This window comes from Mirounga leonina, unplaced genomic scaffold (genome assembly GCF_011800145.1).
Source record: "Mirounga leonina isolate KUSES-001 unplaced genomic scaffold, KU_Mleo_1.0 Mir_114, whole genome shotgun sequence".
Classification (NCBI taxonomy): Eukaryota; Metazoa; Chordata; class Mammalia; order Carnivora; family Phocidae; genus Mirounga; species Mirounga leonina.
Window position 1 is genome coordinate 23,823,378 of NW_023270265.1, and position 16,283 is coordinate 23,839,660.

At 55.6% G+C, this 16,283-nt stretch overlaps 1 protein-coding gene across 1 annotated transcript in view; it reads right to left on the reverse strand.

Annotated features, from left to right (window-relative positions):
* Window positions 1–2,142: 2,142 nt before the first annotated feature.
* Window positions 2,143–16,283, reverse strand: part of RRP12 (ribosomal RNA processing 12 homolog) — a 28,915-nt gene continuing 14,774 nt past the window's right edge. Inside the window, exons 16-34 of the mRNA XM_035026302.1 lie at window positions 15,558–15,622; window positions 15,305–15,467; window positions 14,716–14,870; window positions 14,400–14,467; window positions 13,751–13,844; window positions 12,996–13,154; window positions 12,778–12,858; window positions 12,449–12,554; window positions 12,116–12,223; window positions 11,446–11,603; window positions 9,983–10,074; window positions 9,680–9,844; window positions 9,380–9,558; window positions 9,023–9,160; window positions 6,523–6,572; window positions 4,944–5,016; window positions 3,392–3,459; window positions 3,015–3,097; window positions 2,143–2,661 (exon numbers count right to left, since the gene is read on the reverse strand). Coding sequence (XP_034882193.1) covers window positions 2,559–2,661; window positions 3,015–3,097; window positions 3,392–3,459; window positions 4,944–5,016; window positions 6,523–6,572; window positions 9,023–9,160; window positions 9,380–9,558; window positions 9,680–9,844; window positions 9,983–10,074; window positions 11,446–11,603; window positions 12,116–12,223; window positions 12,449–12,554; window positions 12,778–12,858; window positions 12,996–13,154; window positions 13,751–13,844; window positions 14,400–14,467; window positions 14,716–14,870; window positions 15,305–15,467; window positions 15,558–15,622 — 2,108 coding nt within the window. The 3' untranslated portion in view covers window positions 2,143–2,558. The remainder of the gene's footprint in view (window positions 2,662–3,014; window positions 3,098–3,391; window positions 3,460–4,943; window positions 5,017–6,522; window positions 6,573–9,022; window positions 9,161–9,379; window positions 9,559–9,679; window positions 9,845–9,982; window positions 10,075–11,445; window positions 11,604–12,115; window positions 12,224–12,448; window positions 12,555–12,777; window positions 12,859–12,995; window positions 13,155–13,750; window positions 13,845–14,399; window positions 14,468–14,715; window positions 14,871–15,304; window positions 15,468–15,557; window positions 15,623–16,283) is intronic.

The window sequence follows — 16,283 nt, forward strand, 5'->3', positions numbered from 1 at the left end:
ATGAAAACAGAGGCCACTTGAACATTGCAGGCAATTTTCTCACATGTTGCCAACAGTACAGAGACGTGACGAAGCATGTAGACTGAGGCAGGTATGCAAAGATGACAGCGGACCTAAGGTGGCAGCCGCTCCAGGAGTGAGCTTTGGGAGCCGTTGCCCCCAGGCCCGAGAAGCTGCCACAGTCACGAGAAGCTGCATTTCCCAGAAGGGCGTGAGGTCGGTTTAACCAGACGCACCTGTGTCCACAGGCATCAGGACTGTGGGGAACACGAATGGACCGCCTTGGTAAGCCCCCGATGCCGCACGCCTCCTCGGCCAACCCAAGAGTTGCTGTGAGGGTGCAGTCAGGCAGGCCACGCGTGTTCTGCATTTCATTTCTGAGAAGGAATAGAGGAGGGACCCCAGAAAAGCCAGAAGAAGTCGGATTCGGACTTTGCCAAAAGTATAACAAAATTAAAGCAGTAGAGGGGCACCTGGGTGGCTCAGCCGTTGAGCATCTGTCTTCGGCTCAGGTCATGATCCTGGGGTCCTGGGATCGAGCCCCGCATCGGGCTCCCCGCTCTGCGGGAGGCCTGCTTCTCCCTCTCCCACTCCCCCTTGTGTTCCCTCTCTCGCTGTGTCTCTCTCTGTCAAATTAATAAATAAAATCTTAAAAAAAACAAAATTAAAGCAGTAGATCTGGATCTTGGTGGAGCCCCTCAGCTTTTCTAGTTGTCTGGAAACTGAATGAGCCTTGCGTTGATAAATATTCCCAATTCCCCTTCACCCCCACTGACGGAACAAAAGCAGCACTGACTTTCACAACAAATGTTTCAGGCACCTTAAGTTTCTGGGGCAGATTAATTCTTGCCTCTGCTTCAAGATAATTTGCATTTGAACTCTACTCCCACAAGAATATGGAATTCAGCACATCAGCAACACCAACCTTTCTAGTCACCTGCTCCAGCCCCACGTTCGAAAGAAAACAGATCCTTGAAAAGCACGCTGTAGTAAGCAAGTTGGTTTCAAACTTTTTGTTAAAGATACCGACACTGGGCCCCCGGCTCCTCCCCATTCCTGCTCTCATGGAGCATCCTATTGCCTGCAGCGAATTTCCTGAGATAGGAAATAGCAAAGGGCCTAGTTTGTCCCGAACTGTAACCAGGGGGGTCACGGTTAGACCACCTCTGCAAATCTCTAATAGCCACCTCTTGTGACCACCTTCCTTGCTCTCCAAGCCCAGACTTTCTGTGAATAAGGCATGGAAAGAGCGCCACCTCTGTGTGAAGTGTGGTTCCTCTCCACTTCCTAGCCCCCAAATCACTAGGAGGAAATGCCCTCATTTAGGGGTGGATGGATCAAATCAAGACTGGAACTCCCTTGGAGGATGAACAGAACTGTGCACAGGGCCTCCTGGGAGCATTATCAGAGCCAAGGGCGTGAAACCAGAAAGGAAACTAGTGAATGTGTGTGTTGGGGGGGGCTGTCTTATCTTAAAACGGGGAGAATTTGAGATGAGTAAAGATATGGACCAAATGCCAGGGGACAATTCCTCCTGCTGGGAATAGCCCCGGGGTTCCTTGCTTCTTGATGCCCGTTGGGAAAGCACACACAGGGGTCCCCTGGCCGATAAAATGACCTCAGGGGCAATGGGAGGTCAGCACTACTCCCTCGGCTCCAGACCAACAAAGCTGGACAGTGAGAATCACGCTGCTCTTTGCACAACTTGCCCGCCCGAGAAAAACAGGACATGATTATCAGGGAGGCGGGTGATCCAGCTGCGCTCAGCACTCCGAGGGGCTCAGTAAACACCTCAGTGAATCAGCGAACAAAGCTGCTGGGAGAAAGCTGTGCGCGGGGCAGCCTGGGGCAGCCAGCGCCGTAGCTCTAAGCAACTTTCAGCCACTCTACAGACTGGCCCCAGAGCATTCACTGCCCCTCCTGCACCTCCGAATGTCGCCTTCTGACTGGGGCTGTCACGTGAAGCCAGGGAGACCTCCTGACACAGGCGGGTGTCCCTGGGCAAGTTCTAAGGCCCGACGCAGGGCTGCCTGCAGTGCCTTGGACCGGATGCCGGGACTGGCCAAGAAGCGGTCAAGCTACCATTGCCAATAGCTGGACACGGTTCTTGGCCCTGGAGGGGCAGGTGATAAAACACAGTGCTTCTAGGGATAGTGCATGGTGTGCATGTTTATTCTACATCTGGTCACAGCAAATCTTACATGCCCAGATCACAGCCAGGCTAAGGGTCACATAGCTACAGGTGGCTGGAAGAAATGGAAACTGCTCTGGTGCACATGGCCATCTGGGCAGAAAGCGCAGCAGCCTCACTGGCCTGCTTGGAGGCAGCGAGGCCACATTCCCATCTCTAGGCCCTAGGGACATCTCTGAAGGGTGATTCCAGTTTGGAGCTTCCAAAATCCTGGGTGCCTCTCTGGAAGCCAAGCCCTGTCCAACAAGTCATTCTGAGTCCACACTGTGCCAGAACCTCAAGCATCTGCAACTGATGTCAAAGCAGCTTGGGAGCTGCAGAGAGACCTTAGGCTGGATCACAGAGCAGCTCTGGGGGCCCTGGGGCTTCAGGGCCGACGATCCTTTCTGCGGAGTTTGTGTCCCACCTGGGATCCCCGCTGGGCAGCTCTCACCAGGCCTTTGAACTGTCCCTGCAGCTTCACCTTCTTCCTGCAGGGAAAGGAACAGAAAAGTCACGTCTCCCTGAAGACAAGCAGTCCCCCTCGCCATAATGTTGAAAGATGGCTCCCCCAGCATTAGGAGGAATGGGGGGGGAAAGGGTGCTGCCTGGCAGTGGGGAGCACGTGATCTGGGTAGACCAGGCGCTCCCCTGCTTGAAAGAGCAGTTCAAGTCAACAACACTTGTGTGTACCAAGGACGTGAAGGTGCATGTTAAAAAGTAAAAATTAAAAAACCGGGAAACACTTGAGCCATTAAGTTGAGGCCCTCCCCTCTTTGGAGCACGGAGCTCCCCGGCCCCGCGCGCACCATCCCAGCCCAAGCCTGCGCGACCCAGCACGTACCTGCGGTTGAGCTTGGTTCTGTTGAGGGGGATGTAGGCATAGGGGTCGAGCCGACCTTTCTTCTTCACGTCACCCTTTGCTTTCTGCTCCGCCAAAGACACAGAATCAGCCAGAAGTGCAGGGTTGCCCCTCCTCCCTGCTCTTGACTTAACAGGACCCATGTCCTCCCCTTCACTCTGTGCCTTGGTGGCACCAATGGGCTCCTGTAGCCCTGCAATGCCACCCAACAAGGGCATAGATGCCAGATGCTCACAAGTCCTCAGTGCGCCCCTCGCTGTGGCCTGAGTCTGGCCCACAAGTATGCCTCTCCAGAAGGGGGATGGGCACAGCTGCCCTCGTCCTTTCCCAGAGGTTCTGTCTCTACTCACAGCTCTTACCTTGGCCTTGTATTCAGCCCCAGGCGTAGCCTTCTTGGCCACAGGGCGGTGGATGCCAGAGCCTCCGGCTAGAAGGGGAACACAGAGGCCATGAATCAGGCAAAGCCAGGGCAGCTTCCTCCCAGGAGAAGGCAATGGGTACCTTCTCTCTGCAGAGCTGCCGGGGAGCAGACAAATCAAGGCTAGCAAATAGCTCTGTCCCCTACCAAGCAAGGACAAAGACCTTCCTCGAGAAGGGACTGTCCGGTGGCTTGATGGTTTAGACCAGTGGGCTCCTCAGGCTGACCTGAAGCTGCAGAGACCTACAAGTGACCTCTGAGAACATACACCTTCTCCACTAACATAAGCCACCCCCCAGTCTCCAAAGCTAAATCTGCTCTGTTTGTTCTAGGAGAAAGAACACAGGCTTTGAAGTCAGACAGACCCAGATTCAACTCCCTGTTGAACCACAACTGGCTGTAACCTCAGCAAGTCTCTGAATTTCTGGAGCTTTTAACCGCATCTGTAAAATGAGGTACTTTAGGCTTCAGCTCATTCGAGCTTCACACCAACACTGAGAGAGAAAGGCAGCTCTTGTCCCATTGTACAGACTTGAGAACTGTGGGTACAGAATCCCCGGTGCCTTCCAAGTCACTTGTCATTTCCAGTCTGGATTTTAACACACTCATGGGTGGAATTCTACAACGATGACTCAGGAGGACTCTCTAAGATGATCTGGATGAACCCCACTTTTTCTTTCACAGGTGAGAAGCTAGAAGCTCAGAGAGGCAGCAGGACTGGGCCAAGTCAGCCTCACAGCTGAGAGCAAGCAGTCCTGACCCTCCTCCACAGTCTGGTTCTGCACCACATCCCCTCAGAGCAGAGGTGAACTGGGTAGTGAGGCCACAGAGGGAGAAGCCATGAGGCTCTCTAGCTGGATTAGGATGCTGTAAGGCTCTGAGGACACACCTGCTCCTGGGGTTGGGGACTTTCTACAGAAGCCCCTGTCCCTCCAGATGCACAGCAGGGGCTCTGCTCTGGGGACTCGAGGCCAGGGGCTGCCCTCAGGGGAAGGAGGCAGAAGTGAGTAAGAGACCTCCCCTGGCCCTGGGCAGCCACGTTGGTATCTCTAGCAGCTGCTCTGGGGAAAGGAACAGCTTAGGGGACCAGAGACAAATGTGTAGGGGAACCCCCTGGGCAGGCCCAATATTGACCCTCCCAGCTGCCACCTTCCATACAGGCTAAGGTGGTCTCCCCAAACCCAGCCTGACTCAGGGCTGGACAAGAGAGGCAGACACCTCCCAGGAAAAGGGTTGCGCCACAAGCCTCATGGGAGGCCTAGGTGGGTGGGATAGAGATGGGGCTCAGGGGCTCCCCAGAAGGGCTGGGGGCTCCATGCATAGGTCTCCTGACCCTCAGGCCCCGACACTCTCAGCCCCTAGCTCAGTCTTGGGTGACATATCGGCCAATCTTTGTCGGTGCTGACTGACTGCAGTGGGGCCATGCAAACTCCCCTGTCCAATGCAGGGGATAGGGAACACAGTGTCCCAAGAGAGAAGAGTGGAGGCCTCACCTTGGTACCGAGGGGGCATCTCCAGCTCCTCGTCATCAGCCTCCTTCTGATGCTTGAGCTTCTGGTGTTTCTTCTATAAAGTGGTGAGCAAAGTTCATTAACAAGGGAATATGATCATCCTCATTAATGTTCACAGTAAAAGCAAGCAACCTGTGTTAGCAGAAAAGGTTCTTTGCCAAGCACTCCACCCTCCACTTACAGATGAGAACACCAAGGCTCAGAGAGGGTAAGAACTGTCTAAGATCACACAGCTAGACAGCACAGAAGCAAGGTTCCAGCCCGGGCCCTGACTGCAATCTCATCTGGCTGCTTCACACAGAACTCCTGTCCCAGGGCTCCAAGTGCCTGTGTGGGCATCTTGACCTAAGCTCACGCTCCTATTCAGAGGGGGCCTCCTGCATCAGGGGTCTCTCAGACCCTCAGCTACCCTCGGACCCTGTAATTCTCTGGTCTTTTATGTCTGGTTTTCACCCAGGTCTCCAAATGGAATTCTGCATGGGTGCAATGCTCCGATAACAAGGTAGCGCCTTGGGCCCTGGTGGGAAGATGAACATTTGGCTAGGGACAGGGCATCTGTGAATATGATATTAACGAAAGCAGTAATCTGAGGAAAAGACCACCAGATACTATACTCGTGCGCTTGACATGTACAATCTCCTCAAGCCAGCACAATAATTCTACAAGATTTACAGGTGAGGAACTGAGTTTGGAAGGTCAGGCTGAAGCCAGAATGGGACCCCAGGACTGCATCTTCACTACTAATACTGTATCCCCTGCCTATCCCCCTGTCCCAAGGGGGACACCCAGGAAGGCTGGACGGACCGGCCACAGTCTGAGAGGACAGAGAGGGAAGACATTGCTCCAAAATGCCCCCAGAAGTGCTGTTTGCTGGGCTTGGGAAGGACAGTGAGGGGTTGGGCCCACATCACCCTCGCTGGTTCAGGTGGGGTAGGTGAGAGGCTGCACTCCATCCTGGGAGGTACCAAGGGGGTTAAATTCTTGGGCTCAGGAGGCTGGAAGGCCAGGGTTCAAATCCCTGCTCTGCATCTAACAACGCTTGCGACCTTGGGCAGGCTATTTACTTTCTGTAAGCCGCCTCTGGAAATGGGGATAAGAGTCTCCGTCACCTCTGAGGATTAGGTGAGGTGACGCGTGGGGCCCTTTGCACTTCTCAGTGGTGGCTGCCTCTGCCCGTGCAGGAACCTGCCCCTTGGAACACACTGGCTAGCTGCTGACTTTGCAGTTCACACAGCCTGTGTCGTCGGTGGAGAGATAAAGGGCTTTGCCTTTCTTCCTTCAGCTGGACAGCTCAGCCCACACGGAAGCATCGGGTGCATCAGAGCCCCCCCCACGCCCCACAGAGCAGTCACCCATTACACTGTGTCCTGTAACGCACACCACACCCTCTGGACTGCCCCCCCCCCACACCACTGCAAGGCTCTCCTGTGCACTCGGGAAGCAGGGCAGGTGGGTATGTGCGTGGCGGCGGGGAGGGGAGAGTTACAGAAAGATGGCCGAGAAGCTGTCAGCCCAAGGCTTTGCCCTGAAGGCTCAGCCCCCCATCAAAGGAAGTACTCACACTCCTGACACCCATGTCTTCCATCAGGTCAGCCATCTCTTCATCCTCCCCTGGAACCAAAAGGAAGAAAGGCCTGTGAGCAGGCAGGGAGCACCTCTGTTTGCCCAAAGCCCACACACATTTCACCCTTCCTCCTCCTGGTTCTTCAGGCTGACAGAGCCAGCAACTCCAGCCCCAGAAAACCCGTGTCCTTCTGGGGGAGACAAGACCCCTGAACACCGACCGCCCCTTTATCTTTCCCATCCTAGGCCCCAGGGATGACGGCCCCTTAAGGAAGTGGTGAGCCCACTTCCGAGATAAACACAGCTTGTTTTGAGACCCTAAGAAAGCCCTGGGTTTCCTGGGGAGTCAGGCACGTCCCAGCCCCACAGATGTTTTCTGCTTTACCAGGAGGACAGCTTCGTTCTCCTACTTGAGAATCCCCCTTTTTTTTTTTGCCCTCTATGTGCTGAGCGCTGTGAGGGAATGAGCGAAAGAAGTCTGAACCAAGGAAATACACAGACAACCCAAGTAAAAATAGATAAAATGGACTATCGCAAAACTTTAGAACTTCCGTGTGTCAGGGGACACAACAAACTGAAAAAGCATTCTACAGAATGAAGGAAAGAACGTGTTTTCAAATCATACAGGTGATATAGGGTCAACATGCAGACTATGTGAAGGCCTCCCACAACTCAACAACACAAAACAAACATCTCAGTTAAAACGAGCCGAGGGTTTGTGTAGACAAAGGGAACTCTGCCACACACTCAGCACGGATGAACCCTGCACACACCACGCTGACAGAAATACGCTGGCACACACAGAAAGACAGTGCCTCATTCCACTTACATTAGGCACCTAGATTCGGACTCAAATTCAAATGATTAGAGAGAGATACTGGAATGGTGACTGTCAGGAGTTGGGGTGGGGGCCAGGAGGAGTTGTTTAACGGGCAGAGAGTGTCAGTTTTGTAGCTGAAAAGGGTTGTGGAGATTGGTTGTAAGACAACGTGAACGTACTGAGCACCAGTCCACCGCATGCTTAAAAACGGTTTCACGTGGTAAGTTTTATATTACGTGTACTTTCCCACAATTTTCTAAAAAAGTTATCAGTTTAAAAGTATGAAATTGATGGGCTGGCGGGGGGAGACACACTCAAGCGAAATCAATCAACAAGCAAATAATGTCACAAGACAACCTGGGACGACATGCCCCCTGCTGGGCAGTACCCAGGCTTTCCAGAAGCATGGGGGGATGAGGCCAGAAGGTTGGGGCCACAGACAGGCCACATAAAAGCACTCAGGCTGGATCTTAAAGAGCGGGGAGGCAGAAGGAGAAGCGAGGGGTGTTCTCAGCACCAAGGATGTCTGGGAAAGAAGGGAGCAAGGAGACTGGACCGTAGAGAGCAGTGAGAGGGGACAGCTGCGGGACCGAATCTGGAACCAGTGTGGTCACCCTTCCACCAAACACAGACACGGCTGTTCTGGCTATCCACTTCATCTACAAACATCTGAAGTAGGTATTGGCATGAGATCCATTTTGGAGAGAGGAAATTAAGGCACAGAGAGGTTAGTGATTGTCCCTGGTCATATAGGAGGTAAGCCGGGTGTAGGGGGCGCCATGAGAACGCTGGTTAGGAGTCTGCAGTGAGTCAAGGGCTCAGGGATCATGGCAGTGGGAACAAAAAAAAAAGGCAGGCAGATAAATGTTAGAAGACAGGCTTTCTGATCCAATGGATGACACAGGGGAGGTGGGGCAGGAAAAGACTCCACAGGACTGACTTCCCACCAGGGTGGCTCCTGAACAACAGGGGACCATGCAGTCAGGAAAGGGACAGGCTCCAAGCCTGGGTCTTCCGACCTCTAAATGAGCTTCCAGGCCTCAGCCAAGTTTACATTAACAAAAAACAACAACAAAAACAACAAAAAACCCAAAAACAAAACAAAACAAGAAACAAAAAAAAAAAGGAAGAGAAAAGAAAAAAATGGGAGAAGGAAAGCAGAACAGAACAGAGGCTGACAAAGTGCGTCACGCATGCTTAAGAGGAAGTCAGGCATTTTGAAAGTTTTGTTTGAATTATATGTGTACTGTATAAATGGCTAGTTTGCAATAGAAAGATTTCTTAATGTGGTCAAAAAAGTTTGAGTTGGGGCACCTGGGTGGCTCAGTCGGTTAAGCGACTGCCTTCGGCTCAGGTCATGATCCTGGAGTCCCTGGATCGAGTCCCGCATCGGGCTCCCTGCTCAGCAGGGAGCCTGCTTCTGCCTCTGACCCTCCCCCCTCTCATGTGCTCTCTCTCATTCTCTCTGTCTCAAATAAATAAATAAAATCTTTAAAAAAAAAAAAAAAAAAGTTTGAGTCGCCTTAGCTCCAAGCTCCTTGTCTCTGCTGTTACCTATGCTTCCCCAGCAAGTGGGCACTGAATGAATGAGGGAATCAACAAGGAGGGAATGAATGAACAAGCGAGTGCAACCCTGCCCAGGTCAGACTTGTGTCCCTAGAATGGGCAATGGCCCCACCTTTCGTGCCTTCCTCTTCCTCCGTCTTGGCCGTGGCAGCATCGTCCTCCTCCTCCTCCCGGATGATGAGGCGGCCATCGGCGCTCACCTTGAAGCCCTGGTCCTTCTTCTTGCCCCGGCCGGGCCCAGGCTGTGTGGCTGGCGTGGCAGAGTCGGGCAGTGAGGTGGTGGCCGGTCAGTCCTAACCCACCCACAGCCTCACCCTGACCAACAAGACGGGTGCCTGCTGCACAATGATGTGGGTGTGTGGTGGCGAGGGGTGCCCGCTGGCCTCCGTGGAATTCACCCCTAACCCCTGAGCTCGGCACCAAGGCAAGCCTGTTTTCTGGACTCACGTGCCAGCCGCTTCTTGCTTACCTAGGACTCGCTGGGCTACCTTAGGGTCCAGGAAGTTGAGGGGCTCATCCCCGCCACCCTCCTTCAGCCACGCCTGGCTCCTCTGTCGGGCCAGCCTCCGACGCTCCTTGGCCTGGCTCCTTTCCTCCTCCTCCTCCTCCTCCTCCTCCTCCTCCGAGTCAGCCAAGAGCTCCTCAATGCTAAGGACAGAGAAGTGGCACATCCCAGTGTTCCCAGGAAAGGCGGGGGCAGCTGAGCATGACCTGGGCAGGCTGCAGGCTGAGGGAGACCAGGTCCCCAGGACCCCACTATGGGTCTTACCTGTCGCCTTTGCCCTGGGCAGGCTCCTCTCCCTCCTCCTGCTGATCCTCTCCCATGGCAGCCTGGTTCAGAGCACGGTGCCGCTTGGCGCGGGCCTCGGCTTTCCGAATGTTTACCAGGACTTTGTGGTACCCCTCAGGCAGCAGCCCCTTCACCAGCTCAAACCTGCGGGGCAACGAGGGGCTCCTGAGGCGCGCTGGCCACAGAGTGCTCTCCGGAAGTAGGAGCGTTCAGCCACAGGGGAGGGACTCGGACCCCCCCCAACTCCTTCCTGGCCCTCCCCCCTCGGGCAGGTGCACAGACCCGAACTTGCGGATGAACTTGGTGAACAGGTTCCGAAGCTTCATGCGGAAGTGCCGCCGCATGTCGTCTGAAAGCTTCCCGATGGCCTCCATCTGCCGGGCAGAGCAGCGAGGAGTCAGGGGCGCCCTCCGCCCTGCCTGCCCTCCCACTGCGCTGCAGACCAGGCACACGGCGAAGGGGCGAGGGCCACAGCAACCCTGCTCCTTGCCCACCCCTTGGTCCGACTGTGTTTCCACAACCTGGGCGGCCCTCCGCCTTCCCCCTAAGCCTCCTCTGTGACAATCCACGACTACCCTTCCGAGATTGCAGCTTCAGAGTCTTCTGAACAGTGTCTGGCATCTCACCTGCGTTACCTCACTGAATCCTTACAACAACCCCATGAGGCAGATCGATCATGACCCCCAGTTTACAGACGAGGAAACTGAGGCACAGAGAGTTAAGTGGCTGCTCCATGACCAGGGGCAGCAGTCAGCCCAGGTCTCTCTGATGCCATGGCCCACGCTATGCCCCAACACCACCAGGCTTCTCTGGGTTCCACACATCCCTCCTACCACCCTGCGTTCATCTCGGGCTGGACTATTCTCACACCTTCGTCGGGCTGGGCTGGGACCCATGAATGGGTGGCAGATCTCACTCTCTGCAGTGTCTCCAGACAGGGCTGGGGGCACAGGGCCCTAACGATCCTTTGAAAGGCTTTTATAAATTCTCAGCACCCATGACAGACCACTGCTTTAGCCCTTCTCATCCCTGGTCCCCAGTGAGGTGGCTTGGGAGGGTAGGGGCAGGCTACCTTGACCCCCACCTGCCCTTTCTTGCCTTGACCCAAGGCCCGATATGAAGACAAGAGGCAAGAGGGACCTGGAGGTCTGATGCGACCTTGCCCAGCTGGAAGGGAAACACTGAGGCAGTGGAGGCAGGGGCGGGACAGACCCAGCTGAGGGGCTGGGACCCAACCCCAGGGGGCTCTGTGGGCCCTTCTGCAGCCAGCAGGGCTGTCCAGAGGAGCTTCCTTGAACCCAGAAGGTCAACATGCAAGTGAGGAAAAGGAAAGCAAGATGAGGGGCCCCGCTGAGGGAGAGTCCTGGGGGTCAGTTCTGAGCTTTGCGTTCTGGTCCCAGGGCCCCTCTCACTAGCACTGTGACCTGGGGAAATCTCTGGCCTCAGTTTCTCCATCTGTAAAACAAAGGTGGCCCTGCCTACTGGCCTTTGGCCTGCAGAGCGCTTGCTTCTATGGAGGGAGAGGGGGCGGGTCACAAGAGGTGACCTGGCACCACGCACCCTCCTCACTCCCACCGGGTACATGTTACCCTACTGGTCCTTTCCAGGGCTCCTGCATGACCTGTTCCATGAGATAGTGCACAGCTAAACACATGTTTGGGACTTGCTGGCCTCGCACTCACTGGGTCCATGCCAGCAGGCCAGAGGCCAGGCTGCCGCCCACTGAGGGGAAAGGGGGCACTTACCACCAGTGGCACGTGCTTGGCCAGGTGCGCCACGTCCATGACAACTCCCACCACCTTGATGAAGCCCAGGGCCGACTTGACCACGTCACGGGTGCGGGAAGCCAAGAGCAAGCACACATTCTCCAGCAGCTGCTCTATCGTGCTGGTCCCCATGAGACCTGTGGGGGACCAGAGGGCCACTGTCAGAGATGCCCAGGACCCCATCCAGACCCAAGATCCCTGTCAGGTCACATGAGGTGGAACTAACATTTGGGGGACTTTTGCGTGCCCAGCACGGTCCTAGTCACTCCCCATAGAGTATAGCCAACCTGTTAGCAAGTCCTGTTTTTCTCCCCCATATTAGGGGTAAGAAATTGAAGTTCTAAGAGGTCCATAAACTTGCTCAAGGTGTCCCATGGTTGGTAAGAGGCAGAACCAGGACTAACATCTGGGTACGGCACCTGACCTCTGATCCACTCTGACAGTGGGCCACGAGGCAGCTGCAGGTGGGCAGGAAAGATGACATGGGCAGCAGAGGGGACAACAGGCAGCCAGGCTTGGTTCTGGCTCTTTCTCCTCCCTCGAGGAAGGAAGGTGGTAGCTACCCTATTCTGGTAATGACCTTATCCTGACCTTCTGGGCATTTTCCTACCCTGAGGGCTCCCCAGGCTTTCAAGGATGCAACATTCACCTTTAAACTCAAACAGGAGGTGGGTCAGGGCCAGGATGCTGCAGCTGACCATGGTCACGGCTCCCACGAGGCCAGGGTAGATCAGGACAAGGTAGCGCTGCAGGGCCTCTGGGAGGGTAAGACGAGGATAGTCACCCGAGGCCAGAGCCCCTCTGCCCTCGCGCCCTGGACTCCCCAGGGAAGGGGACTCCCAGCCAGAGAGGAGCAGCCTGCCCAGCTCCAGAGCCAGGAAGCTCTCCCCACCTCTTCTCTTTGGCCAGTGGTTTGGAGGGGTGCCTCCCCAAGGCCTGTGAGCAGACCATCTACCCCAGCCCCGTGTCACCCACACCTCACCTTCCTGGTTTGGGCCAAACCGAAGGAAAGCATGGCCCATCTCCACCAGCAGGGCAAAAGCATTCTTCCGAGCACCCACCGACACCTCCTTGGTACACAGGATCACCTGCCCGGACAACCCCTTGAACACGTGCTCCGGAGCTGGCCACCATGGGATTGGTTGGTGGCCTGAGGCAGAAGGGGGCAGGAGGGGCACCCACGCTCCCAGGCAGAGAACTGAGTCACCCCTAACCCCCATACTGCTCTCTCCTGATCCTGACAGGTCCTCAGAAGCCACACTCCAAGGAACCCCTCAAAACACACATACACCCTCCTCCTGCACCCCTCACCTCTGGGACGAGGGCAGTGATGAACTCCTCATGCTCAGCTGACAGCTTCTTCACGATATGTATGAGGCACTTCAAACGGGGCTGCAGGGCAGGGGGGAATGACAGTTAGGACCCCTCAATGCCACCTGTGCCCCTCGAGTCCCCGGTCTCCAGGGTGGTCCTCCCCTGGTGTTGCCCATCCTCCTGCAGGCAGAGCGTGGCTGCTTTGGAGGCCTCACCCTCTTGGCAGGGGAGGAAGTGCTCCGCAACGAGTCCAGCAGGGTCATCTTCAGGTCATCCAGGTGGCTCTGCACAAAGCGGGCCCCGGGGCCCTGAGGGCTGGCACACACCTCCTCCAGCACCCGATAGGCCTTCTTCTGTACTCCGTGGGCCTTGCTCTGGGAGGGGGCATATGATCAGGGTTAGGTGAGGAAGGGGACTCCGGGGCCCCCCATCCATCCATCCACCCATCCCCCACCACTGTCCAACAAGAGTCAGAGAACAGCCACCATTAACTGTGACCAGCACTGGCGGGGGGGGGGGGGGGATTCGGGGCCAGGGCCCGCCCCCGGGGCCCCAGGGGTCTGGGGGGGGGGGCAGCGCAGGGGCGGGGGGGGGGGGGGGGGGGGGGTGTTAACTCTGTGCCGGGCAGGGGATGCTGCAGGGAGAGAGGCCACCCCAGCCTCCACTCCACTCCACTCACCGGCTTCAGGTGACGTTCATCCAGCAGCGTGAACGTGCAGTGCCTGGCACACACCAAGGCCTGTGTGCCCACGCACCTTTCTGGCTGGAGCACTGCCCTCTCCCCTTCTTTGCCTAACTCCTTGCCATCGCAAAGGAGCTCTGTTACTCCCCCTAGAGCAACTCTCCTGAGGTTAGCTGGCCCCGCCCTGGACTTTCGTGTCCGCCCGAATGGTCCAGACAAGAAGCCTTTCCAAGGAGTCCCCTTTTCCCCCAGATGTGGTCACGTGGGACTCCAGCCTACACGGCTCACCTCGAGGTAGGGCCGGATGGTGGAGTACAGCTTGCTGATGGCAGCTTCATCTGCGTGAGGAGCCAAGGCAACAACCAGGTCCAACACAGACAATCTGCTCAGGGCAAGAGACCAAGGATGGGCTTAGGGGGGCTGGAGAAGGGCACAGATTATCAGTGCCTTTCTATCTACAGGGTACAGAGGTGGGAGAAGTCGGGGTGAGGAGGACCAGGGGCCCTGAAGGAGCCTGTGAACAACAATCACAGCTTGTACCCAATTTCGCCATAAGGAAGCAGGTGTGGTTCCAGGGGCTTTATGTGCATTCAAGCCTTCGGTCCTCACAACAGCTCTGTTGCAAGTCTATTATCGTGCAGAATTTCACAGATGAGGACACAGAGGGCATGGAGCAGGTAAGTAACTTGTCCAAGGTCACACAGCTCGTAACTAGTGGAGCTGGGATTTGAGCCTGGGCGGTGTATCGCCAGGGTCCACGTCCTTCCTAGCAGGCGCTAATGCCTCTCCAGGAAGGAGCCCATCAGGCTTCACTGTAGAGCTGGGACATTCACTATCTCAAGACTTTCCTAAATAATTCCAGAGAGAAGCCACAGGGCTTCTGTTCGGCATACCCTCTGGTTCCCTGGGCTGCCCCAGCTCGAGCAGGGCATTTTACCTGGTGAAGTCAGAGCTAGCAGAGTCCAGCACCTTCTCACTGGCTTTTTCCAGGAAGCTGTTCACCAACTGGCATCCCCAAGGGGATGAAAAGGAGGGAGTTGGTGAAGAGAGAAACACAGAGCAGGAGCAGGTCACAGAACTGCACCCCCCCCCCAACCTCCTTTAGAAGCCTCGACCCAGCTGCTGCTGGTATCTGGTGCCCTGTCCCCGGGGTGGCAGAGCCCAGGTGAGCCTGGGCAGGTGGGGACCTTGCCGACACACACAACCCAACAGTCATTCACCTGACAGTGCTCTCCCTCCCCCCACCAGCTCACCTGAGGCTCTGTAATGGTCAGGTAGGTTTTGACAGTTTCCAGCACAGCCCGGCGAGGGGCTGGGGTGTCTCCAGCTCCAATAGGCTGCCCATATAGGTTGAAGAGGATTGGCAGAAAGTTCTTGGCAAAACGGCTCACCTCCACACGGTCAGCCTCTGGCAGGAGGACCAAAGTTTGCATAAGAGGGCAGGAATCAACCCCACCTCAAAGGCTGTTAGGGCTGCAGCCCAGAGGCATCCTTTTGGAGGACAGGACCTGGAGCCCATGGATTTGGGGCTTCTTTGGGACAAGAGGTGTCCCCATGCTCTATGCTCCTCCACAGCTCTGTCCTGTGGGTCAGCCGAGAGCCACACACATGATGAAGCCCTTAACACTGACTGGACAACACCCAGCAGCTGTCAGCACAGTGGGGGTAAAGAGAGAAAAGGGGCAGCTTACTGTCCTTACTAACTCCTTGGGTCCCCAGCAGAAGCCCCAGGTCCTTGCAAAGCGTTAGCTACGGCTCAGGCAGTGAGGCACAGCAGGCCAGGAGACCTGGGCCATCGCAACCATCCCCCTCCTCACCCCTGGCCCCAGAGCCCACACATACCTGCCTTGCAGCCCTTGGTAATGAGGGTTCGCAGGGCTTGGCACACAGTGACCCTCAGGTCTGCACGCTCACTGATGGCCGTGCCCAGCGTCCGCGCCAGCCCTTTGAAGGAGGCGGCCACGTCTGTGGGCCTCGTGCAGAACCCAGGCAGGAGGGTCCAGATCTGCAGAGGGGTGATGGTCAAGGAGAGTGATGCCCAGCAACTCAGGCCCCTGCGCCATCCAACCCACGTCGCCCTCAGCTGAACCCCTACCTGCCACTGGAGCGTATCGTAGATCTTGGACTCCACTGTCCTGCCCGCCTGTGCCAGATCCATTGCTGTGTGTGACACAAGGACATGGTGGGACCCCGGGTACCCTTCAGGCCAGCAGGCCTCATTTTTACCAAAACCAAAAGCCCAATTATGAGGACAGGAATGTGAGTGATTCCTCCCTCCCCACAAATTGAAACATAATACTTGTTCACTCTAAAAAAATTTAAAAGATCTACATAGAATGGGCAGTGGATATCCCCTCATAATCTTACTCCCCCAGGGATAGCCACGACCTCCTCTGACTCCTTTACGTTTCTTTAAACACACACACACACTTTTAAAAATAGAAACAGGACCGTACTATACAAACATTGTTCCGGAACCTGGTTTTACTTGACAGTAAGGTTTCTAAGTGGTAGGCTGTGTGCTGTGCACGTATGTGACCTACTGCATTTACTGCTCACACAGCAATTATCGCTGAGTCCACTGATGAGGAGCAGACCCAGAGGAGTTGAATCAACGTGCTCAGTCACCCACCTGTGGTGTGGCTCAGCTGAGATCGGAATCTAATTCATTCAACTTGCCATCTCCTAAACATGCCCATTCCCGCGTAAGGTTTCCCTCTCCACAAAGACCACACTGTGGCCCACAATGGGGCTTCATCATTAACTAAGTTCACCAGAACCCTATTGAGGAACACGTGGGTTGGGTCAGATTTTTTACTAG